The following is a 25,637-nucleotide window of genomic DNA, read 5'->3' as shown; positions in this document are numbered from 1 at the left end:
CTAATCAACTGAGCTAATCAGCCAGCCCAATATTCTTCTCTAAGTTATCTATGTATATCTTTTGCCTGTTTGTTATTATGGTGTACTTTTGGTCAGTGAATTCTTGTTGAGCAATAATGATTGATTTGATAAAAAAAAAAAGGTCTGGAAGCCTTTGTACCAAATTGTTAATGGTGTTTACCTCCAGAGAGTGAGTAGAGGAAATGAGAAGGATACTTTCATGTTCATTTTCTATTGTCCTGTATTATTTGGATTTGTGCAATGAACTTGCATTTCTTTTGTAATTAAAAAAATAATTACAATCAGCTTTGTATCTCATGAATATTCAGAACCAATAAAAATAATTATACAGAGGAAACAACAACAACAACATCTAAATGTTTGGATTCCCACTGAGAAATTCATGTTGGATACAGGTTTTTATTGATCACAAGTTATTTTTTGGTTTACATGCAAAACAAAACAAAACATTTATTGAATGCTTCCTATTTAGCTGGTACTGCCCTAGGCACTTTCACAGGTATTTCATACTAATCCTCACAACAGCCCTGTGAGGTGGGAACTGGCTGCATTTTACAGTGGTCTTATTGGGTTATTGTTTGTTACACTTTTATTTGTCACATATTTTCATTGGCTAGAGGTTCTTAAATGGCTGGTGATTCTTTGGTCAACAGCTCTCATTGGCCAGGAATTCTTATTGATTGCTCTAAGATTCAAATAATCAAAATACTAGAGTTTTTTCCCCCACGGGAGTGAGGGGATAGGTCGAATAAGAGTGAAGGAAGGACAGTCAGTGAGTCTCTCCTTTGGAAGCACCAGCTGAGTCTGCGTTGGTCACCCACGCAGAGATGGGTGGGAGGGGGAAGTGGGAGAAGAGGGAAAGTGGTTATAAGTCTTCTCTCTTTCGCAGGATGAGCTTCCTCACAAGGGCTGTGATCTGGGGCCTGATCTCCTCCACTGACACAGTCGGATCCCAGGCCCCGACCACTTTTCCATCTGGGGCCACTAGGTACTTCCAGAAGTTCCAGGTGGGCTCCTTCCCAAAAGTCTCTAGATAAAAGAAAGGAGAACAAAGTGTGCTTCCCTGGGGGTCCCTGTGGACCCTCTCCTGGAATTCCACTATCAGTGTCCATCTTTCCCTTGAGGCGGTGAAACCCTGATGTCAGTCCACACCCCAGAGCAATTAAATCAGAATTTGAGGATAAGACTCATGTGTCAGAATTTTTCAAAACCTCCCTAGGAGATTACAATGTGGGGCTAAGGTTGAGAACGACTACTTTAGGATTCTGCTAAGTGCTTGATAAAGCAGTTCCAAATTCTCCCTTATTAATGACCTCAAACGACTGAATAGTCTACACCCTATTCTCTAATTAAATCTTAATGGTTTCCAAAAGTTAGTCTGTGGACTGTTCACATCAGAATCACTAGGGGGTAGGAGGGTTCTTGAAATAAACAGATTCTTGGGCCCTGCTTCAGAAGGCCTCAGGCTTATGCCTTTTTAAGAGCTCCCCAGGTGCTTCTAAAGCGGGGCCAGGTTTGATCTATAACTATGGGAACTGGGAAGAAACTAATAAAAACACACAAGAAAAAAAAGCAAACATTAGGACTGACCCACAGAGCAAAATGCAAATCTGCCTCAGTAAGGAACCTTTGTTTGCTACACAGTTACTTCTCATTTACAGTGAGTGGTTCCAGGTGAGTGGGTTGCTGAGTAGGGGGTGGTGAGGGATACAAAGGCAACCAGAAGCCTGGAGTGAGAAAAGGCAAAAATGGAGTCCCTAGAAGAGAAAGAAAGGCCTGAGGGAGGAAACAGGATCATAACTACAAGCTTGGCCCGTAACCCCATTTTGTGGCTCTGAAGCTTCTGGGGTTGGAGAAGTATCCATTTCTGAAATATGAATATCTAGTATTTTGGCTTGGAAGGTTTCCCTCCGATGGCCTACAGACTTCACCTCTGACTCAGGACGGGAGAGGCCTGTCAGCTGTCTTGGTCAGCCTTTTCCAGGCATGTGGCGTCCCTGTCTGCACCTTGGTTTCTCCATTGTAAGTCCATAAACTCAACTAATTCACACAGACTAAAATATGAGGGACTGGTCTCCTTCTAGGAGCCTCTTCATGTGAAAACAGGATCCCAGAGAAGTCTGCAAGAGTGACTCAGGGAGAACTGCAAGGCAGCGAGTATGGAGATATTCTTAGGCAGGAATACTCCTTAGCTCATACCAGCTCTCACTCTCAAAGATTAGTGCTGGAACAAAACATCAATCCACCTGAGAGGGTCAGGAAGGGAAAGGGGCCCCAGGTCACCCAGCCAGCCAGTGGCTTCTGCTGCCCTGGGGGCCCCAAGGGGATGGTGAGGGGATGAAGGGACCAGGACTCACCAGTCAGGTACTTGAACGCAGGGTGGGCACCAGTGCCGGTGACTGCGACCTTGCTAAACATGGGGAAAGAGACACTGTAGGTGCGGCGGGCAAAGCTCTCAATCTCCTTGTTGCTGTCAGGCTCCTGTTGACCAAACTGGTTGCACGGGAAGGCAAGCACATTGAAGTGGTGGGGACCCAGGTCCCGCTGCAGCTGCTGCAGGGCTCGGTAGTGCTGGTCTGTGAAGCCGCACTGGCTAGCCACATTCACGACCAGGGACACCTGAGTGGCAAAAACGAAACAAAGTCCAGACACATACACAACGCAGAGAAGAGGCATGCACTTGTACATGCCCTGACATGTCCACATATATGACTCCCCCAACAATTAATGCTCTCTCACACATGCAAGAACACTGTGTACACATATGTAAATGTGTGTGCAATGCTGTCCCGTATGCACAAACATGTACACAGGCACATATGAAATCAAACATGCAAGGACTTACAGATACATGTGCACACATACACAAACACTTGTGAGCATAAATACACAGTACACATAAATGGGTATGTACATGCCCCATGATATAAACATACATTAGCAAACATCACACATGCCCACACACATGCATTCACACAGAGAGGCACACACACTGGTGAGCACACATTGGGAGGTGATGGGGGGGAGTAGAAAGGCAGACCTGGGTTCAATTTTTGGGTGAGTCAGCTAGTCACTCTACACTGTAGTTGCCTGTATACGTGTTGGTCTCCCTTCTAGAACGTGAAACTACTGAGAGCAGGAGCTATGTCCACTTCATCTCTGGGCCTGACATATGAAAAAGTCTCAGTAAGTATCTGCTGAATGAGTAAGTAAATGTTCACACACACACAAACACCTGCATGGATACATAGACAGACACAGGTTTACTTGATAAAAGGACCTCCAGGACCCCAAGACAATCCCTTTTTTGTCCCACTCCCCTCCAGCAAACAAATACCACTTTCTTTGATCACTAGACTAATACATAAATTTACTAAAGCCTTTAAGCAATAAATATAAAGCTCGTTGATGAAACTTGATTGTAATACTGCAGTTAGAATGTCAGCACCAATGCTATGTTTTTAGCTTCTAACTAATATTATTAAAAGATTTTAAATCCTATCCTGTGCCTGGACAGCTCCTCTCTATCTTCCTGGCCACTTTTTGAGAAGAGTCAGGATTCTACTAGCTGGCTCCATAAAGAGGACCACCTCCTAGGGGCAGGCTGGAGCATTGGATGGGCACAGGCATAATCTGCTCGGACTAGTTAGGTTTTCTCAACACTACTGACATTTTAGGCCAGATAATTCTTTGTTTGGGGGAGCTGTCCTGTTTACTGTAGGGTGTTTGGCAGCATCCCTGGCTTCCATCCACTAGATGCCTAGTCTTTTATTTGGCAACTGGCTGGTACAGGGATTTGAACCATAACATTGGATGCCTACTCTTAACAGTCAAAAATGTCTCCAGACATTGCCAAATGTTCCCTGGGAAGCAAAAATAACCACTTGAGAACCACTGGGCTAGATGAGGGAACCACTGAACTGTAACTCCTCTACCCACTACCTGCACCACATGAGGAAAGACCCATTTCCTGGGGCCATAAGGTGTTAGAACAACCTCCTCCATTTGCTGTCTGTATATGCCATACTCTGCCTGGGGTGGTGAGAAACTGGGACTCTTAACCCCCTACCCCAATTAAGAGGAAGAGTTAGCGGTCTTCATCTTTCTTCCCTGCTGGATCCCTGGGCAATGACAGCATTAAAGGTTCCTTACTTTTAACCTACGTCTTGTAGGTTTGCCCACTCTTTTGGAATGCGGGAAATGTTGCTTGTAGTTCCATCTCTGAAACCAAAAAGCTTGGTCCTTAAAGACCAAAGAAAGACACACCCAAATACACACAGTAAATTTACATGTATATATATATATACAAGCACAGATAAAGACTCAGATGCATACATAGAAGCAAGCAAACAAACTATTCACACACACACTACTTTCAGTCTACGTGTACGTAACCTCACGTGGTATGCAAGCACATCCCCAAAAGGACACCTATTCATCCACACTCAACACTCGTCTAAATGAGGGCATAAACCGTGTCAATCTTGCTCATGGCTAGGTCACCAGGGCTGGACCTAGTGCCAGGCATGTCGTAGGAACCAGTAAATGTTTGCAGGTGAATGAATAAGCATATTGCCCAAGAGGCAGACCTAGCTTGGGTTAACTCACAGCACCATTTCCATCTTCCCTGAACTGACTGTTCTCCAGTTTCCATCTAAACTTGGCCACTAAGGGCATGGACTCTGGAGCTATACTGCCTGGGTTCAAATTCTAACTCTATTTTTTAGTAGCTGTGTGGTCTTGTTCTATTTTTGTCTTAACACTTATTACTACTGGGAATTACCTTGTTCATCCTCAGGTCATTGTTTTTTTGTTTCTCTCCTCTCCACCCCATATAAGCTGTATTAAAGTGGAAACATCTGTTTTGTTCACCACTGTATCGCCAGAGCCTGGCCTAGTACCTAGTATACAGTAGGTGCTCAATAACGAGCAATAATTAATGAGTAGCAGAGTTGGTCAGGTGCTAAACCTGGGGCTCTCTGGTGGGCTGCACTAGAGGGCAGAGGAGGCTTGATTGGGAATGGGTTCTGTTCTTCTTGGCTCTTTGCCCTGCGTCCTGGATGAGGTTCCTGCAGGGATCCATGAAACACAGTTACAGAGGACTCTACAGTTTACCAAGTGCTTCTACATTGTCATCTCATTTGAAACTCACAACCTCCTGGAGGACAGTCAGGACAGGGATTATCGCCCCAGGACTCCCAGCATAATAGAGAATTTCAAGGCTAATAGAGTACTTTCTTCACTAAAGATGGCCTTATTCCTGGGAGGAGAATGTTGACAGCCTTTTTGGGTGGTCCATCCAAATCTGGATGGTGGGTCTACCTGTCCATTAGAGTTCATCTCCCATACCAGGGTCCCCAGATTCATCCAGAGAGGCAGACGTGGAGGGTTCTTCATTACACACAGTGTAACATCTAAGCCTCTGAATGTAGTGTTCAAGGCCCCTCGTGGTCCCTCCCTGACCCCTTCAGCCTCATCTTCCACAACTCTCAGCCTCTGGCTTTATAGTCTTTCAGGCACAACTGCTTGAAGTCCTCCCCACCCCTCCCCCACCCTTTTTGCTGTTTGCTTCTCAGCCTTGACGTGGAGAGTTCTCTGTCTGGAATGCTCTTCATAGTCTTGCTAAAAGCCATTCTTCTTTCAAGTACTCAACCAGACCCACCTCCTCTCTGAAGTCCTTTCTGGGCTGAGATTTCCGCTTGGTAAGGAGGGAGCAATTAATTATTATTACTAGGAATTACTTTGTTCGTTTCTCAGTTCCTTGTTTTTTTTGTTGCTCTCTTTGGGAAAGCGAGGGAGCCTGAGCTGCCATCTAAGGAGTTTACTTAGAGCGGACCACGGATGGAGGACGGGTGGGGTTCTCTTCCAGGCTCTGTCACTTACTGGTGCTGTGTGGCTTTATGTAAATACCTTCCCTCTCTGGGCCTTAGTGTTTGCTCTAAAGAATGATCCGTGTAAGGTTCCCGTGCATCTAAAATGCTAACTCCTTCTGCACTGCATGTTAATCTACAGTGTTCTCATTGGACTCAGTATCAGCAACTCCTCCTGTCCCACACGCGGAAACGGGATGGGAGAGGCAAAGGCCGCGCGATACTAGGGTTACATTTGCCAGCATAAATGGCAGAGGATGGGATGTGTCATCCAGAGTCCCGGCGAGGTCCTGACCTCGCTGCCCAAAGGCTCCGGGAGCGAAGTCGGGTTTCTCTGCGCGCCGGGGCCGTGCCACGTAGTCGCGGGACAGATCTAGGGGCGCCGCGCCCGGGGCGAGGGGAATCCCGACCGGGGTGGGGAGCCGCGGCGGAGTTGCGGCGCAGTCCGAGCCCCCTCGGAGCCACACGCGGCACGGAATCGGGACGCGGGGCGCCGCCGTCCGGCCTGGCCAGGGCGGCGCCTGTCCCCGCGGCGGATACCCACTCACCGAGCCGCGGTACTTCTCCAGCGACACCAGCTTGCCCCGGATGTTGACCGCCTTGAAGTCGTAGAAGTCCTGCTCCCGGCGAGCGCAGGCCGCGGCCCACAGGAGCAGGCACGCTGCCGCCACTGCCGCCACCATGGCTCGCTTCCGAGGTGGCGGCGTTGCGAGGGCAAAGACGAGGCGGGGGGACCCGGCGTGGGGGGCGGGAGGAGGCGGCTCTGTCATCGCGCTGCCCGCCAGGCAGGACGCGCCCCCTTCTCGTTCTCCTCTGCGGGCGGTAGAGCGCCCGGCTCTGGACCTCAGTTTCCCCATGTGTACTGCGGGAGTGCCGGCCGCCGCCTCCTTGCCCCGGACCCCAGAGCCATGGTTTCAGGATTCTGACCACCAAGCCCAGAATTCGCTTCAGGGAGGTTCGCTCTTGTTCCAGGATGCAGCGACTTGGGAGAGTGATGGAGGCGAAAATCTGGGTCTGGAAGCTCAACTTCTGTTAGTGCAGTGACCTTGGGCTGGTGACTCCACCACTTCGGGCCTCAGTTTCTCCACCTGTTTGTTTGGGCTAGCCTCCCTTCCTGATCCACCTAGCCAGTATAGAATGGTAGTAATAGAAAAATGGATGCGAAAAACGTTGACAGCTGAATGGTACCTACAAAGTTGAGGTGAATGAATGAATGCTCCCTGGAAGTGAAGGCTCAGAGAAGGGAAAGGGAAGATTGAGGGCCTGTTGCAGGTTGGATTCCTGGGAAGCAGATTCTGAGATGGAGACTGGAGTGCAGGATGTTTATGAGGGAGCATTCTTGGGATCAACAGGTATGGAAGGGAGAGGAGAAAACAGGAATGGCAGAAGGAGAAGTCAAGAGCTCTATGCGGGCCCAAGGGCAGTCTTGGCTGACTGGACAGAATCTCTGGAGCTAGAATGGCCCAACAGAGTTGTCCCCAGATGAGCTAAGATGATTGGCAGAAGGAGAAGTCAAGAGCTCTATGCGGGCCCAAGGGCAGTCTTGGCTGACTGGACAGGATCTCTGGAGCTAGAATGGCCCAACAGAGTTGTCCCCAGATGAGCTAAGATGACCAGGCCTTTATACCCCTGCCTTCATCAGTCTTTGGATGTGGGGCCATCTCTGAAGGGGTGTGTCCTTTATACCCCTGCCTTCATCAGTCTTTGGATGTGGGGCCATCTCTGAAGGGGTGTGTCAGGGCCAAGATGGCCCTATCCCTGGACGGGCTGACAGTTAAAGACGTTGTGATGACTGCACTCTCAGCAGCTGGTGTCCCATGTCTTCGCTGATAGGGGATCTGGGCAACACATCACAGTATCTCAGAAAACTTCTACTGAGACCACGAAGTGCCAAGCATGGGGCTGGGTGCTGACCCTGCATTAGTCCTCCAGGTATCCATAGGCTGGTGTGTGAAAGAAGCCAGGTACAGTGGAGATTTCATGTAATGTGGTATGGGTGGTGTAAGTGCTCCTGCAGTCATTCAACGAATGCTTCTTGAGCACCTGTTCTTTATCAAGTTCTGCTTTAGGCACCTCTTATGCAGTGATGAACACGACAAGCATTAAACAATTCATGATTAGCTCTGAAATTACTATTGTGGTAGGTACCACCTAAATTAGCCTAGTGGGCCAAGGAGGGATTCCCAGAAGAAGGATGAAGAATGAGTTGGGTTTGCCAGGATGAAGCAGGGAAGCAAGTGCAAAGGTCCTGAGGGGGAGAGAAACATTGTGTATTGAAAAACAAAGAAGACTAGTTTGGCTGCAGCAGAGAAAACAAAGGATAAGAGGGGAAGGTGAAGAGGTAGGCAGGAGTGACGTCACACAGAGCCTAGTAGGCCACAGTAAAGATTATGGACTTTAAATTTTAAAAATGGAGGTTCTTTTTGGGTTTTTGTGGGGTTTTTTTAAGCGGGGAGTATCATAGTGAGTTCCATGTTGTAGGAAGAACACTCTGGCTGTTCTGTGGAGAGTGGATAGGAAAGGGCAAGAGCAGATGTGGTCCAGATGCAGGGGTAGAGGAAGCTCCAGGGCTTTGGGGCCCAGACGCAATTGTTACCTAGCCTGAGCAGCCGGGGAAGGCCTCCTAGAGGTGGTGACACCAGAGTCATTTCTTGAAAGAAAAATGGGAATTCTCTAGGTTGGGGAGGGGAAAGGCAAAGATGTCAGACTAAGGGAGCAGTGCCTATGGAGGCACAGAGCCTGAGAGAAGTGCGTGGCTGTTTGGGGTGAGAAGGAATGTGGGGCAGATGAGGTTATCAAGGGACAGATGGAGAAGGATCTTGAGTGCTGTGGACCCTCTAGGCTGTGGCAAGCAGAGGTTTTGAAGCTGGGCACAAGATCACACAGTTAATAAGACTCAAACCTAGGACTTCAAATTTCAGGGCATGGGATCTACACTCCCAAGGTGGCCTCTCTCTTCAGGAGCAGACAACATTATCAAGAGAACAAGAGAAAGGGTACTCCAGGGAAGGGCTAAGGCATAAATAAAGTACCTTCCTACTCTTCTTCCCACTCTCTTGTGGGAGTCTTAAGCCTGTGACGGGTCCCACAGCTGTCAAACAGTCCCCTCTTCCCTGCTGTGCCCTAGTGAAACTGTTGGTCTTTCTTCCTGCCATCTGTCCCTTTCACTCAGCCTTTCCTTGCATGTCCCAATAACCAGGAGTTCTCAAATTCCGCTTCACACAATTTGAAGTTTTGCAAGCTTGGCCAAGCTGCTTGCTGTTAAAATCCAAATAGGTGGGCATCTCTACTAAGCAGAGGGAAGAAGTTAATGGTGAAATGTTTCTCAGTTGTTAATTTCTTTCCTGGTCCCTTCCCTCCTCCCCTATTCACACTTCAAAACCAGCTCAGATATCATCCCCTCTACTACTACACTTAATCACCACCACCTCTCTGCTGCCTTTGTACCTACTACATTTTTCCATTAGTGGGGATGTATTAGTCCATTTCTGTTGCTTATAATGAAAATATCTGAAGCTGGGTGATCTATAAAGAATTAGAATTTATTGCTTACAGTTTCAGAGGCTGGGAAGTTCAAAGTCTAGGGAACACGTCTGGTGAAGGCCTTGTTCTTGGTGGTGGCTCTTTACAGCAATGCAGGGTGTCACCTTGTGAGAATGACAGAAACAGAGAAAGACTCACCTCCTTCCTGGCTCTCATTTTAAAGTTCTCAGAACCATGTCCATGACCACCATTAAACCATCAATGGATTAATTCATTCACTAGGGCAGAGTCCTTATAATGTAATCACATCTTAAAGGCCCCACCTTTCAATTACCATAATAGGACTTCCCACCCTCTTAATACTGTCACAGTGGGGATTAAGTTTCAGCCTGAGCTTTTGGGGGACAAATATATCCAAACTGTATCAGGGAGAGGGTAAAATTGTGTATTTGTCAGTTTCCATGGCTGTCTTCCCCATGACACTATGAGCATCTTGAGGGCAGGCAGGCCTGTGTCTGGATTCTCTTTGTGTCCTCCTGGCATGCACAACATACTCAGTAAATATTCATTTTTCTTAAACCTTCTGGTGACTTCTATTACTTATCTATGCTAGAATCTGATATGAAATACTGTTGATTTTAGCAAACAGTATATATTTTGTCACTTTATTTTCAGTTCACTATGAATTTTTGGTGTTTCTGAAAGAGCACAGTTATTTCCAGGTGGCCCATTTACACAAATGGGAGACCCATGGGCTTAGACAAATGCCACACAGTTCTCAGCTGAGCACTGGAAGAGTATGGAGACTCACTCCTGGATCCTTGGTACCCTTATTTTCCGTACTAAGCTCAAAGATGCTCTTATGGGTATTCAAAATGCTCATTAATGTTTTGTTTATTCAACTAATTGTTGAACACCTACTATGTGTAAGAAACTGTTTTAAGGGTTATTAATATAATAATGAATAAGAAGACAGACAAAAAATTCTTGAACCATAGATTCTAGTGGGGGAAGAATGGATGAAAACTAAAACTTATAATGCAAAACATGTAGTACTTTAGATGGTGATAAACAGGGGAGGGGGATAGAGTGTGCTGTTAGGGTAGGGAGAGATTGCAATTTTAATTCAAATGATTAGGAAGCCTCACTGAGAAAGTGGTATTTGAGCAAAGATGAAAGTAAGAGAGCAGACAACAGAGAAAAGTGGAAGAACAGCATTCCAGGTAGAGGGAATAGCAAGTACAAGGGCCCAGAGGCAGGAGTTTGCATGATGTGTTTGAAGAACAACAAAGAGGCTAGTGTGGCTGGAGCGGGGTGAGTGAGAGGAAGAGTAGCAGGAGATAACATCAGAGAGGTAATGGGTTGGGTGGGCAGATACTGTAGAGTCTGTAAGCCATTGTTGAGACTTTGGCTTTGACTTTGAGTGAGATGGGAAGCCATTGAAGGGTTTTAAGCAGGGCAATGACATTTCTAGTTTATGTTTTAACAATTGCTCTGGCTGCCATACTGAAATGAGACTGGTCACTAAGTTAACTGCAGTAATCCACATGAGGGGACATGTGGGCAGTAAAAGTGGTGGGAAGTAGTCAGATTCTAAATATATTTTGAAAGTAGAGGTAAAAGGATTTCCTGATAGGTTGGATGTAGGGTATGCGAGAGAGAAAGAAGTCACAGATGGCTTTAGGGTTTTTGGCGAGATCAGCTGGAAGGATGACATTGCTGTTAATTGAGATGAGGATACCTGCAGGGGCAACTGGTTTGGGATGGAAAATCAGGAGCTCAGCTTTGGACATGTTAAAGTTGAGCTGCCTGTTAGCAGTGGTATGCTGGTAAATATTTAACAACTGGCTCTCCAAGAAAAAAAGTGTGTGTGTGTGTACACATATAAATTTATTATAAAGTCTACTGACACAAATGATGCATAGCACACAATTCACAAATAATAAAATACACAGTACTCCTTATTGTAAATTCCACATGGCAGTTAAAACACAGAATGTTTTAACTGATATTTGCCAAACTCTTGTATTGATAGCCAACTAATGGTTGCAATTGCTGAATAAGTGTAGTTCCAAGATGAATGCTGGTTGATATTTTTATTTACATTAACAAAAGATGAAAGTGAAACAAAAGATATATATGCCCGAAGTTCATTAGTCAATGACACAAATGACTGCTTTGTGGAATCGAGTAATAGTTTTCCAATACCGGAAGAATATTTCCTCAATTTTTTTGTATTATTCACACTGTAATGGCTTACAGACACAATACACTAAATTTAATATGCATTATTAGCATTTTTTTCCATTTCTTTTTTAAGTCTGCATGATCAACAAAAAGTAAATCAACTCCTGACTGGTAGCATTTGCCAATTTCTGTGGTATAATACTCCCACTGTAGTTGATTTTGAGCTACCAACATGATGTTACTGAACATAGAGTTAGGAAGAAATGTGAGAGAAGCACACCATTATATAGTATTTCCACAATACAGATAGAATAGATGTAAACAATCTCGAGAGCATAGACTATAATAAAATATAATAAAATAATTAGAAAGTGATGATTTTTGAATATTATCTTTGTTTTTAATATAATTGTTTAATTTTAAGTTTATATAATTGAAATTTTATTAATGGCTGTGGTTACCGAGAGGCTCACTAAAGTCCTGAAAATGTAATAGCAGATTCTAGGAACTGGTTCCAGACACCATTCCTATCTTTAGTTAGGTTGGATATATGATTCTGGAATTGGAAGAAATCTAAGTCAGAAATATACATTTGGGAGTGGACAGTAAACCGAGTATTTAAAGCCATGATAGTGGACGATGATGGAGAGTTGGTACAGATAGATTGGAGAACCAAGAACAGCCCTTGGGACTCCAATATCCAATACCAGGGAGATAAAGACATCAGAGAAATAAAAGGGAACCAGAAGAGACTGAAAAGAGTAGCTAGAGCAAGGACCAAAAAACCCAAAAGAGTGTGGTGTCATAGAGTCCAAGTGACAACTTTGTTCCAAGTTGGAAAAAGCAATTGACTGATCAAATACTGCTGATAAATCTAGGACGATTAGGACTGAGAACTGAATATTGGATTTAGCAATTTGTCCTTCAACCGATTAAGGGAATTAAACAAACAAAAATACAATATTTTCTTGCCTGTTTGCCATTTCTCATGCTGCTTCCTGTGCCCGAACTTTTTTCCCTTCCTTATCCTTATAGCGAGCTCCCATCCTGCTTCCAGGCTTTACGAGGCAGTGTCTCAATAGGAAACAGATGACACACTGAGATTAGGCTAATCTGATGAAGGTTTCTTTACAAAGGGACTAATTTCAAACCTATGGGTGGAGTGTAGGGGAAGACAGGAATAGTTCAGGAACCTATGTAAGCTGTTCATACCCCTTGACCTGAACGGGTGAGGAGAGAGAGGAAAGATTATAGAAACTGGAAAAAGTCCTGTACATCAAGCCCTCTTGAAAGGGGCAATTACCTTCAAAGGAGATTCACAACCAGCCCAGGCAAACTCGCAGGGATGTAGCCGTGGCAGTAATCACCCAGCCCTCACTCTCCTTCCTCTCACCAATCTCCTTCAAGGATGTTGGCCTGTACCTAAGTGGAAGCCAGAGAGCAAAGGAGCCTGTTGATGTCATATGTGCAGGTTCAGTGGACTGGGTAGACAGTGGTGTGGACAGTGGGTCTGAAGGGCCAAACAGAAGGTACCCAGCACACAAATCCAACTCAACTTCTCTCTGAGGCTTTTCTCAACACCTTTAGGTAGTTAGGTACCCCTATTCTACACTCCCCTTAGCATAGCACTTACCTTGCTGTATTGCAGTGATCTTCAATACTGGCTATACCTTAGAATTGACTGGGGAATTTTAAAAAAATACTGATGTCCAGGCCTCCTCCCTAAACCAATTGAATCAGAAGTCTGGGGATAAGGGCCCAACATCACACATTTTAAAAATACCCCAGGTGCTACTTCCAATCAAGATGACGGAATAGATGGTACCCAGCATCCCCTCTCCCACAATCAACTAGTTTACAACTAGTAAAAAGCAATGACAGCCAAGCTGGGGCCACTAGAGCTCAGGGGAAGAGAAGGAGAGACCTATGGAGTGCATGAAGGTGGGAGAAGCCACAATGAGAAAAAGAAAGGACAGCTCCGACTGTTTCAAGCCCCAACCACTTCAAGGCTGGCCCTGGTGGGCACACGGAGCAAGAGCTGGCAAAAGCCACTGCTGTGCCCTCCATATGAAGTTGCTTGGAGGTGGCAGGGAAGAAGAGGGCCTTGGTGGCCCTCAGGCCAGCAAAACCACTAATAGGGTTCCCGTGAACCCACATAGGAGCGAGGGGCCATACACAAGTGAAAAAAGGAGCCACTCAAAGGCTGGTGAGTCATCACAAGGGACGGGCGCATGGCCTGTCCCATGGGAACTGTTTGAGTGTGGGTGGTGGTGGAGACTAGCTCATGGGGGGACACTGGGGCACAGCATGGACAGCTGACCTGTCCTCCAATCAGCACGGGACCACTCAGTGTAGACTGGTCAGGAATATAGAACTGCAGGGGGTGCAGTTTGCTGAAAAGACTCAGGCCCAGACCAGAGTTTCCACACAACCCAGGTGTACCAGACCTCACAAGACCCCAAAGTGCTTACAAGGTCAACAATTAAAACCTGAGCTGCACAAAAAGGCTTCCCCAGGGAGTCAGCAGCAAAGCAGCAATTTAGCTCAACCACAGGGCTCAAGTGCTGGTTCTCACAGGAAGTTCCCCCATTTTAGAAGTAACCAAAGGACAACAAATTAGTTCCAGTGCAGAGTTTAAGTGGTGGGAACAGCAAGTAATCCAACACAGACCTGAAAGAAAAAACAAAAAACCCACAGATCAGAGACAAATTTTTTTTTTTTTTTTTTTTTTTTTTTTTTTTTTTTTTTTTTCGTGTCCGGCAACGGATCACAACCCTCAGTGTTGCCCCCATACCGGACCGGGGACCGGCAACGGGATCGCAAGCCTCGGTGTTGCTCCCGCGCCTCGCTCAGCCAGTGAGCGGGAGCCGGTCTGTATGTGGGATCCGAACCCTCGGACGGGAGCGCCGCCGCGCTTCCCAAGCGGCGCACTATCCAGTGCGCCACCGGGCCGGCCCAGAGAGACAAATTTTGATATTAACCAGTAAAGGTCTACCACTACCAAAGAACACCTATAAAGCCTATAAGGACTGGAAGCCCCCCTGGCTCCCAAGCCAGAGTTGGGGGAGGGCCAAGGGCCTAAGCCATGCCCCCGATATCTGCATCCAGCCCAGTGATAAAGAGCAGCCACCAGAAGTGCTCTGGGCTCCCAAGCTAGGGCAGTGGGGGGCTGAAGACCTCAGCCATGCCCCCTGATGTCTGCACCTACCCCAGCTATGACTGAGCCACCACTGGAAGTCCCCTGGGCTCCCCTGCAGGAATGAGAGGGGTGCATGGGCCTCCACCATGCCCCACCTTCTGACTTCCTTCTCCAACCCTATCCTCTTCCCCTTTCCCTGCTCCCTCTCCCTGCCAACTGCTCCACAGCAACATCTTAGAATGTAAAAAAAGAATACTAATAATAAATAAATTAATTAAAGAATAAACACTTAACTATTTGTTGCTTTGTGTTGCTTTGCCCCCCACGGATTTGTCACCCCACTTCCCCTGGGTGACAGAGATGCAAAGAATTACTCAAAGCCCATCTCTTCTGAGCAGTGAGAAGCCCTGAAGTTGTTAACTTCCCTGGGAATGCTCAAGCGAGAGCCAACCCTTCCATTTGGGAAATTAAGGCTGACTTGGGGTTCTCTTCCTGCATTTATTTTCCAGACCAGGAAGTTACAGGAAGAGACATAGGTGGGGTTATTGTTTAACAGTATAGGCTGGTAACTTTCAGTTACCAAACAAGGCAGATGACATTCCAGTAGACAATTAAGTGGTCTTATCAACACAAGCTTCATCTTAGCAAACATTCCTTCTTACAGCAATTTCTCAGTATCTTTACATAACAATCAGTAACTAGTCTGTCTTGAGCCAGCAACCTGCTATGCCACAAATCTTTATCTTAAACCAGAGACTTATAGCCTGAGGAAAACTTCCAGTCCTCTGCAAGGTCAATATTTGAAACTGCAAGACTTTGGAAAACCAGGCCCTGTGAAGTACATATGCTTTTTAGTATATTCCACAACTATTGACATTTCAAAAACAAAAATACTCCAGGTGATTCTAAGGTGCAGCCAGGATTGAGAATCACTGCTACATCGTCGTTACTTACCAACCTGTGTGTTACCTTGAGAAATCTGTGAGCTCTTTGAGTGCAGGGCCATGTTTGATTCAAACCCATGTCTCTAACCTACAGCATGGGACCTGATACAGGGCAGGTGCTCAGGACATGAAAGTTTACATTAGAGAGTATTATGATTTCTAGTTTTGTGTAATTTTGTTATGATTGTGGTATATATATCATCTAAGGCATTGTTTTTCAAACTGGGAGTTGCAATGCAGTAGGTCATAGAATGAAGTTAGTGACTCAGACCAGCATGGGGGAAAAAAGAATTGAATAGAAAATGTCAGAGTGGGTCCTAGATAGTAAAGGTTAATGTACTATTGTGAAGCACACATGTGTGATCCAAGTTTTAATATAAACTATATTTCTACTGTAGGTTTCATTCAAAATACTTGAAATTTGCTGACCTATGACAAGTAATATGACTATGCTTCTTGGTGTCCAGTTCAGAGTAAATAATCAACAGTAGCCATTGATATTGTGCAACAACAAAAACTTTTTTTTTTAAAGATGATCTTAACTCTTGACTTGGTGTTGTCAGCACCATGCTCAGCCAGTGAGCAAACCGGCCATCCCTATATGGGATCCGAACCCGTGGCCTTGGTGTAATTAGCACCACACTCTCCCGAGTGAGCCACGGGCCGGCCCCCAACAAAAACATTTTTAAAAAGCAGAACATAAAATTTTATTTTTGCTGTGGTTACTGCTTTAAATATTATGCATGCAGATAGACAAGGATGATTTATTTTACTATATCACATCAGTTATTGGTAAATGCTATGGGAATAAATAAATTTTCTCAAATAGGAATCAGTGTACCTGACCTCTTTCCTTTTCTTGAGGCCAGGAATATTGTGGGGCCTGACTGGGGTGGTGGAGGTGCTACCTTACATTCTATCTGAGGCTACATCCTATTAATATCTTTACTGCATCTGAGCAGTGCCCACAGTCTATCTCTGCACCTGCTGTTGGAAAATTAACAGAGCTCTGTTTAGAGGCCCTGGGGGGAGGGACTCAGCAGGGCTTAGTTACTTAAGTATCTAAAGTACTTAGCACCATGCCTGGCACTCAATAAATGTGGGCTAAATTGAACTGAGTTCTCGATAACTGTTGTGTGACCTTGATCAAGTCACTCCCATTCTCCGAATCAGAATTTCCTATATGTAAGGTAAGGGAGGTTGCATGGAAGGTTAGAGATGGAAGGCACCTCTGATCTTACAAATGCGGAAGCTGAGACTCAAATAGGGAAGGAACTCGCCCATGTTCAAACCACAAATTAATAGACAGACAGACAGAGGTTACAGCTGAAGTCTCCCGACTCCATGGTAGAGTACTTTCCATAGCATTGTATTGTTAATCCGATTTTATAATCCTAGGGAGCAGTTAGAAACAACAAACTAAAGATACACATAGCAGCGGGGATAGATCTTGAAAAATACATTGTGATTTGCCAAAAGAAGACACAGAATGATATATATAACCTGGTACTATTTACATAAATGTAAAATATGTGCACACAAAATGAAAATGCACATTTTTGCAAGAACAATATAAGTGAGTACACAATAAACACATTAGGAGAGTTGCCTGTAGGGGCGGGGAGAGAAAAGGGAATGAACAAGTAAATAAAACAAGACAGAGGCCTCTAAGGCCAAAGAAGATAGTATACCATGAACTGAGAAATATGTTAAACTCAACTCTCTGCACCTGAAGCCAATAAATAAACTGTGCTTCCTCATAGATTGTATTTCCATCATTATGTGTAAAAGGAAAGCAGATAGGTTCTGTCATTGATTTCTAAAAATCTCCTCCTCCTTCCCTTGGCCTTCACCCTCCTTTAGGCCTCCATTTCTCTCACCTGGACTCCTGGAGCAGCTTCTCCTTAGTCTCCCTGCCCCCACTCTTGTCCCCCGCCCCCCCAATCCAATGCTACTTTCCACAGAGCAACCAGAATTTATCACACAAAAAATCTGATCATTTTACTCCTTTGTTTAAATCCCCTTCAATAACTTAGTGTGACCAAAATGACCTAGGCAGCATGGGACAGTGGTTAAGCATACTGGAATTGGCTGTCTGGGTGTGTACCCAACTCTGCCAATTTCTGTGGGTTTTTAAGCAAATTAATTAATCCCACTGTACCTGATATGTAAAATAGGAATAATAATAGCACCTACTTCATTTTGTGGTTGGGGATTTAAAAAACTAAAATATGTAAAGTATTTCAAACTACCTATCATACCACAAACATTTAGTTATTATTGTTGTTTTTGCAGGCCCTCCACAGTTTAGGTCCTGTGTAATTCTCCAGCCTTATTTTCTGCCTCTTCATCTCTGACCCTGTCTCCTCTCCCCTGCCTGGTAGACTCCCACTTGATTCAAAATCCCCTCCTCCAGGAAGCCTTGTTTCAGGCCCCTTGCCACAGGGGTGCAGTTGATGGAAGTCTTTTCTCTGTGCTCCCCAGACACCTGTGTATTTATCATGCTGTGTTGTAAATTTCTCTTTAAGTGTCTGTTTGCCTAATACACAGTACCTGGCATATGGTAGGTATTCAATAAATATTTCTTTTTAAAAACTTTTTATTGTGGGCCGGTCCGGTGGCGTACTCAGTAGAGTGCAGCGCTTGGGAGCGTGGCGGCGCTCCCGCCGAGGGTTCGGATCCCATATAGAGACCGGTCCGCTCACTGGTTGAGCGCGGTGTGGGCGCGATACCAAGGGTTGCAATCCCGTTATCAGTCACAAAAAAAGACAAAAAGGAAAAATAAATAAATAAATAAAAACTTTTTATTGACATAGAGTATGCATCCAGCAAAGTTATAAGCATGCAGCCTTGATAAACTTTTGCAAACTGAACATACCATGTAACCTGCACCCAGTTCTATAAACAGAATATTTCCAGGACTCCAGAAGCCCTCCTCATGCCCCCTGCCAATTACTGTTTCTTGAGCCCCCAATCCTGATTTCTGATAGCATAGATTAGTTTTGCTTGTTTTTGTACTTTATCTAAATAGAATCATACAGAATGCGCTCTTTTTAATCTGGCTTCTTTCACTTGTCTGTTTCATTCATCAGTGTCCCATATTTTTGTGTGTGATTATAGATTGTTCATCCTCATGCTCTGCGTATGCTATTAAATTGTGTGAATATGCTACAATTAATTTATCCATTCTACTGTTGATGGGCACTCAATAAATATTTCTTGAATAAATGAAGAAATCTGTCCATCCTGCTACATTGTGAGTTCCTTGAGGAAAGAGGTAAGGTTTTATTCATCTCTAAATTCCCAGTATCTAGCATGGGGCCTGGCACTTGTGGGAGCCCAGTGAGTATTTGAGGAATGAACTGATGTATGATTCCCCTGAGCCTTTGTAATTAAACTGGTCATTTCCCTATCTTCAGTTGGGCCCCAGCTTCAGATCCCTGGGTGATGCAGGTGAGTTGCTAGGCAACAGCATGAGGTTGGCTCCGGGGTCACAGTGGAGAGTGTGCCGCTGAGGCCAGCCTGAGGGGTAATTGGAAACACTTCTATTCAGCAGCCTCTGCACTGCCTCTGGTTTCTCCCCTCCAGCCCATCCCCCCACATCCCCCCCACCCCAACAGCTGCAGGAGGGATTGTTCTAAAACAGGCATTGGATCACTGCACTCCCCTATTTAAAGACCTGGCTCTCATTGAAGAAACTGAGGTTCAGAGAGTTGAAAAAATTTGCCCTAAGTCCATTTAACAAGTAAAGTACAAAGCTAAACCCAGGTTTGTCTGATTCTAAAACCCAAGCCCTTTCCTGTGTTTTGATTTTGGACAAGTTGGATTTCGGGTGCCCACTGGTGGAGAGATCCAGGCTGGAGTCTGTGGTAGTCACATTGCTGGTCTCTCCACTGAAGCTTTCCATGGAGTAGGTGCTTCAGTAACAAACAGGGGTCTGGAGGCTAGGAGACCAGTTACCTGTGAGAAGGGATGACCTTGAAGTTTTCCTCCAATTTGATATCTGAAATTTGGGATCTGGAGTTCCCATTGGTGAGCCTTGATCTGGAGAGCAGCAGCATCAGAACCCTAGAGCCTCTCTGCCTGACCTCGCTGACCCCAGCAAGGCACAACAGAGTGCTAAGCACTTGACGCAGACTGTAGGAATGGAGGAGGGCAATCAGGAAAGGATTCCAGAATGAGCGGACATTTTGAACAATAAGTAGAAGGTAGGCAGGTAGAGACAGGAGAATGTGACGGAGGCAATTCAGATGGCTGGTGGATTTAGGAGAGATCTGAGAATCTGGTGGAAGCCTACCTTCCTAGGTGAAATTACAGGTCTTTCGAGCATTCGTTCATTCATTCACTCATTTATTCCACAAATATTTCTTGTGAGCCATGTACCCCGTGCTTCCAGCACACTGAACTTCTCACTTTTCCTCATACAATTAACAAAAGCTCTATCCCCCTCCAACCTTTGCATACATACACCGTTCTATGGGATACCATGACAGTAAATCTGTAGTATGGATGTGGGATGGAGAAAGGACATAAGAAGAAACGCTTCAGGAGGAAGTGTCACTCAAGCTGATATCAGAAAGATATGTGGCATAAGCCAAATCAGGAAGGGGGAATAGGGAACTGGTCTAGGTAGAGGAACAACATGTACAAAAGCTCAGAGGCAAGACAGCATGGAGCATTCGGACAATTGAAGAAGCTTCTAATGGCAAGTTTTTACACATTCTTCAAGTCTCCACTCAAATATGACTCCTCTTTGTGGAGCTATCCCCAATCATCCTAGGAAGATTCCCATCCTCTCCTGTTCTCTGAAGGCTTAGAGGATTTATCACGTTATATTGTCATTTACCAGAATTGTAATATATTGTTTATATTTGCCTCCTAAAGACCATAAGTTCCTTGAAGACAAGGAACTATGTCTGATTCTGCTTTGCATCAGCAACTAGTGAATAATGGACACTCAATAAATATAGTCAAATGACTGAACAAATTAACAAACTATGTGTCTTTCTCCTCCACTGAGTTATGAGTTCAAGAGGAAGGATTCTATCTAATGTATCTCTAAGAAATCTCTTGGCTTTTGAGGATAGTGTAGAGTGCACAGGCTTTCAAGACAGACTAAGGGAAAATCTCAGTTGAACCATGAACTAGCTGTGTGACCTTGAGTAAGTTACTTAACCTTCCTTGTGTTCATTTTCCTAATGGCTAAGTACAGCAATAGTTCCAACCTCACAGGGTTGCTGTGAGGGTTAAATGAGAAAATGTATATAAATTGCCTAGCACAGAACTTGGCACATTGTAAGTGCTGGTTGAATGAATGGACAGATGGGTGGTATAGCAGAGGCAGAAGAAAAGATAAAGGAGAAGAAAAACAAGGAAAAGACAATTCTTCTCTATCCCCAGATAAGGGGGATTTTTTTCTCCTCATCACTCTGGGAGAAGACTGAAGAGTTTCTCAAATTCCACCCAGGGACTTCAAATTCCAATTTAGAACCCACTAACTGGGTGTTGTGTGCTCAGTCCCCTTCAGACCTTCCCACTTTCCCCATCCTTTCGTTCACTCCCTTGTACCATCTGTGAGTACCAGTCTATTTCCTCCCCAGACTGGAAGCCCTTGGAGAGCAAGGATGAGGATGGATTTATACTCCTGGTTCCTCAGTGCCTAGTACAGTGCCTGGCACATGGGGAGTAGTTCTCATTAACCACATGTGAAGTAGAATATAAGGAACAATGAGTCTGAATAATACATTCAGGGGTTTCAACTCAAAGACATCCCATTAAAAAAATATCTTTCCTGGTAGCAATTTTCTACTTGGGGCCAGTGACTTGTTTTATTGAAAGACCTTAAAGTTCTGTTGATCTGAGCCAAAGAAGGTTCAGAAAGACTTTTCTTGGCAGGAACTCAATCCTTTCTTTCTATTATGTCAGTTTCTTTAAACAAAAAAGGATTTAAAAGATCTTTTTTAATTGATTCTCTTGTAAACACTCAAAGAAAGAATGTCTATCCTGTGGCTGGGCTGTGATTGACTCTAAGAATAAAGTGGAAGTCTCTTAATTGTAAAGCCATGAAATATCTGAACGTTCCTGCGTACATATTTCATGTAATTGGCAATAATTCCCCCCACCCCCACTCTCTGTTTGAGAGACAGCTTACTTCCTATTAGAAGAAAGCCAGATCACTAACCTGGGAACCTGAGTCTTGGAAAGAGTTTATTTTACCAGAGCATGCTTCCAGAGGGAGCGGAAAGCAGGAAGCCTGTGTTTTCTCTCTGCTTCAGTCCACCTGGTACCTGGACTTACCACCATGCTTGTGATTGGCTTCAGCTTTCCCCCTTTCCTCTTGGGACACTTTGCAGTCTTCGAAATATTTGGGCAGATGTTTCCTGTGGAAAGTATTCCACAGAGCTGCCCTCTGTTATATGGGTTTCTGGTAGAAGTATCAAAGGTTTGAGGCTGGCCCCATATGGAGATACTAGGACATATATTGTGCTTGTAAATGATCTCTTGTAATATTATAAAATTCCTTCTTAGAAATTTCTTTAATTGCCAACAATTAAAACCTCTTCTTTTCTTCAGCAGGCAAACTTTGGAATTTGTCAAACTCAGATCTACTACTTATTAATTGTAAGTTGCTTAACCTCTCTGGAACTCTATTTCCTTTCCTGAAAAAAATTTTTTTTGGATATAACAGTTCTCATCTCCAAGGATTGTGATGAGGTAGGGAGAGAATGTATGTAAAAATCGTGGCACATAGTGCTCACTCATAAATTATAACTATTATTACTGTTATACACCTGAACCAAATGCTCAGTTCTGTACAGTTTCTGAGCCAATCCTGGCCAACATAGAGGCAGACTGCCTCAGCTCTAAACGCAGGTGGGGCCAAGAAATAGACCAGGTTTTGGATAGGCCAGATGTGAATCCTGGTTCAGTTTGTACAACTGGCCTTCAGCTGAAATTCTCCCACTTAATACATCCATCCCATGGATATCTGGCTGCATAAGTCATACTAATTCTAAACCAAGTAGGGAGTTGGGATGGGTCCTGCTCCTTATGGCACTGGCTGGCATACAGCTGTGAACAGAATGATAACCCAGAACCACAATGTTCCTCCCATCAGACTCTTATCAGTATCACTTGCTGTCTAGACTCTGGCTTCTTGCCACCAAAACCATGTATCCAGAGCATGTCAGCTCATCATACTCTTTGAACATTGTACATCGGCCCAAGAAGTTCTTGTCTTCTCCTTACTGGGTCACTACTTCCTCTCTCTTCCCCTAGCCCAAGAAAAAATAAGAAAGGGATTAGCATTTATTAGATGCTAGACAGCTTTATATATGTTTTCTTAATTTAATCCTAATAACTTCATGAGATAGGTATTATTTTTTATCTTTGTTTTACAGATGAGAAAACTGAGTCTCAGAAAGGTTAAGTAATTTGCCCAGAATCACTATTGAGCAAGTGATGGGTGCAATTTTAAAACCAGATCTCTGCTGCTGTAGTCCAGGTTCTCTCCATGATAGCTGACCTGTTCTTTTGAAGACACTAAGTCTTAAGGCCCATATAAACACTTTCATTGGGGTTAGGGAATTTCCCTAGGCTTCTCTTCCTACCTTCTGCTTTGCACCTCCAAGTTCATTCCTTTCCTAGGGTCCTGCTGGGCTTCACATCTTGACTTTTACTTCTTATCTTGAATATTTGCATATAGTAATCTTGTTCCAATGCCTGCTTTGTGACTGACCAGGAAATACTTTATTCATCCATTGATTCAGTCATTAAATATCAAATGTATTCATTTGCTAGGGCTGCCATAACAGAATACTACAGACTGTGTGGCTGAAAAAACAGAAGTTTATTTTCTCACAGTTTTGCACACTAGCAGCCCAAGATCAAGATGTCAGCAGGTTTGGTTTCTTCTGAGGACACTCTCCTTAGTTTTCAGGTGGCTTCCTTCTCAGTACCTCTTCATATGGTTGGGCACTGTGCATGCATACCCCTGGTGTCTGCATGCACAAATTTCCTCTTCTTATAAGACACCAGTCAGATTGGATAAGGCCCACCCCAAGGCTTCATTTTAACTTCATCACCTATTTAAAAGCCTTATCTTCATATACAGTCACATTTGACATACTGGAAGTTAGGGCTTCAATATATGAATTTTGAGGTGAGGTGGACACAATTCAGCCCACAATAGGTTTTAAAGTAGTAGGAAATTGACTTTTGCTGATTTCAGCAGGAAAAAAATATTAAAAAGCCACTGAGGATTTCACAGAATATAGGGAAGCTTTGGAAAGCAGGCTGGAACAAGAGGCAAGGCAGTGACTATCCAGCCTACAACCCAAATCACACCAGCAAACCAGTCTGGTGGGGTTGCTGCTATGACCATTGACGCTGTCCTCTCTGGATCCTGCATGCTGCCACTGCTCCCTGGAAATTGGGTATGCCAGCTACTTCCACTGTGCCATAAGATGGATTCTCGATGGTCTCTCCTCCTCTGGGTCACTAGCTCTTGATTCAAAGTTTTGAGTGGATGCATCTGATTGGCAGACATATGCTTACTTGCAAGGGAGAATGGGAAAACAAGCATCTTGTGTTTTTTGTGTCTATATTAGGCTTTCTGCATTTCACCAAGACTCATAAGGAGTCTCCCAACATAGGAAGGAGGTTCAGATGTGGGGCACTCAGAATTACAAGCATCCTCTACATTCAACAAATAGTTATTGAAATTGTACTATCATGCCTTGAGAAGACAAAGGTGACCCAGACACAGCATCTGCCTTTAGGAGTTCCAAATCTGGTATTGTGGGAGACGGATGAGTAAATAGGCAGTTTGAATGAACTGTGGTAATGGCCATGATAGAGAAAAGCAACAAGAGGCTGTGGGATTACAGAGATTACCAAAGGAGGATCAGGAGAAATGAGGGAAGATATTGTGCAAGATGACATCTGAGACCTGAGACAACGGAGTGTTAGCTAACTAAGAATTACATCTTCCCTTCTCCAGTCCCAGGGGCCTGTTTTTAAAGCCTCCAATATGAGGCACATTGCTTGGCTCCTGGCATCCAATCAAGAATTGTAGACATCATTGGCCAGGTATTCCAGCCTCCTAGTTTGAGGACAAAGACTGGACACAAGTCTCCACAATACAGAGACATATTCTCATATGCACTCATATTCTCATATGCACTTTCATTAATATTCCTAGTCTACTTAGGAAGTTTCTGGAACTGCCCAGCCCTGTGTGAGGCAGAGGTAGGAAATGGAAAAAAGAGAAGCCATGGTTTATACTCTTAAAGAGTTTATAGTCTGGCTGTGGGGGAAAAAGAAAGGTCTGTAGTGAAGCTAAAAATGTATTCCTGGGAAAGGTTAGCTGGCCACTCGTACTCATTCTCACAGGCTGGCATTACCATGATCCAGCATCTGACAGGCTCAGAACCCTGATTTTGTGGCACATGAAGAGTGGATGCCTCTCTCAGATTGGAGACCTATCCTCAGACTCACATTAATAAGCACATTGTGACTGATGCATAAACCAGAAATCCATTTATTAATTTGCAAAAAGTATTATTTGCAAGCCAATTTAATTTACAAAGCAGACCAGAGAACACTCACATCAGAAGATCGGTGACTTTTCTCTCTCCCTCTGAGTGTGTCACATGGTAAGCTAAGTATCAGAGGGTGACCTGATAGGCCCGGAATCAGAGTAAGGGTTCTGACGTAGTCTCAAAAAAAGACTCTCTATCAGTGAGTTTAGACACCCTACTCACTTTAGCTGTTTTTCTCAGTCCTGACTGCCCATTAGAATCCCTTGGGAAGATTTTTTTTTACTAATCTTGGCTGGGACCCACCCAGATTCTAATTCAGTTGGTCTGTGATAAAGCCGAAATAGGAATTTTATTTTCAAAGCTACTGAGGCAATTCTCTTGCGCAGCAAAGAGCTGCTTTCTAGGTCTTGCCGAGGAAATCATGATGTTTGTGTTTTTAGCTAAGACTTCT

The 25,637-nt window shown here is 44.5% G+C and overlaps 1 protein-coding gene across 1 annotated transcript; it reads right to left on the bottom strand.

Annotated features, from left to right (window-relative positions):
- Window positions 1-400: 400 nt before the first annotated feature.
- GPX7 (glutathione peroxidase 7) lies at window positions 401-6,609 on the bottom strand. The gene is made up of 3 exons (XM_008578681.1): window positions 6,440-6,609; window positions 2,379-2,640; window positions 401-1,050 (listed from the first exon to the last, which is right to left on the bottom strand). Exons 1-3 carry the CDS (start codon window positions 6,572-6,574, stop codon window positions 887-889), a joined length of 561 nt encoding a protein of 186 aa, XP_008576903.1. The 5' UTR covers window positions 6,575-6,609; the 3' UTR covers window positions 401-886.
- Between the last annotated feature and the right edge of the window lie 19,028 nt (window positions 6,610-25,637).

The sequence above is a fragment of the Galeopterus variegatus genome, unplaced genomic scaffold (genome assembly GCF_000696425.1).
Source record: "Galeopterus variegatus unplaced genomic scaffold, G_variegatus-3.0.2 Scaffold6, whole genome shotgun sequence".
NCBI lineage: Eukaryota > Metazoa > Chordata > Mammalia > Dermoptera > Cynocephalidae > Galeopterus > Galeopterus variegatus.
The sequence above is the reverse complement of the archived record's forward strand: the minus strand, read 5'-3'. Positions and strand labels throughout refer to the sequence as shown.

Coding starts and splice junctions, on each gene's coding strand:
- GPX7 (XM_008578681.1), bottom strand. CDS start 6,574: ATGGTGGCGGCAGTGGCGGCAGCGTGCCTGCTCCTGTGGGCCGCGGCC. Junction 2,641..6,439: donor TGGAGAAGTACCGCGGCTCG/GTGAGTGGGTAT, acceptor TTTGCCACTCAG/GTGTCCCTGGTCGTGAATGT. Junction 1,051..2,378: donor TGCGTTCAAGTACCTGACTG/GTGAGTCCTGGT, acceptor TCTTTTATCTAG/AGACTTTTGGGAAGGAGCCC.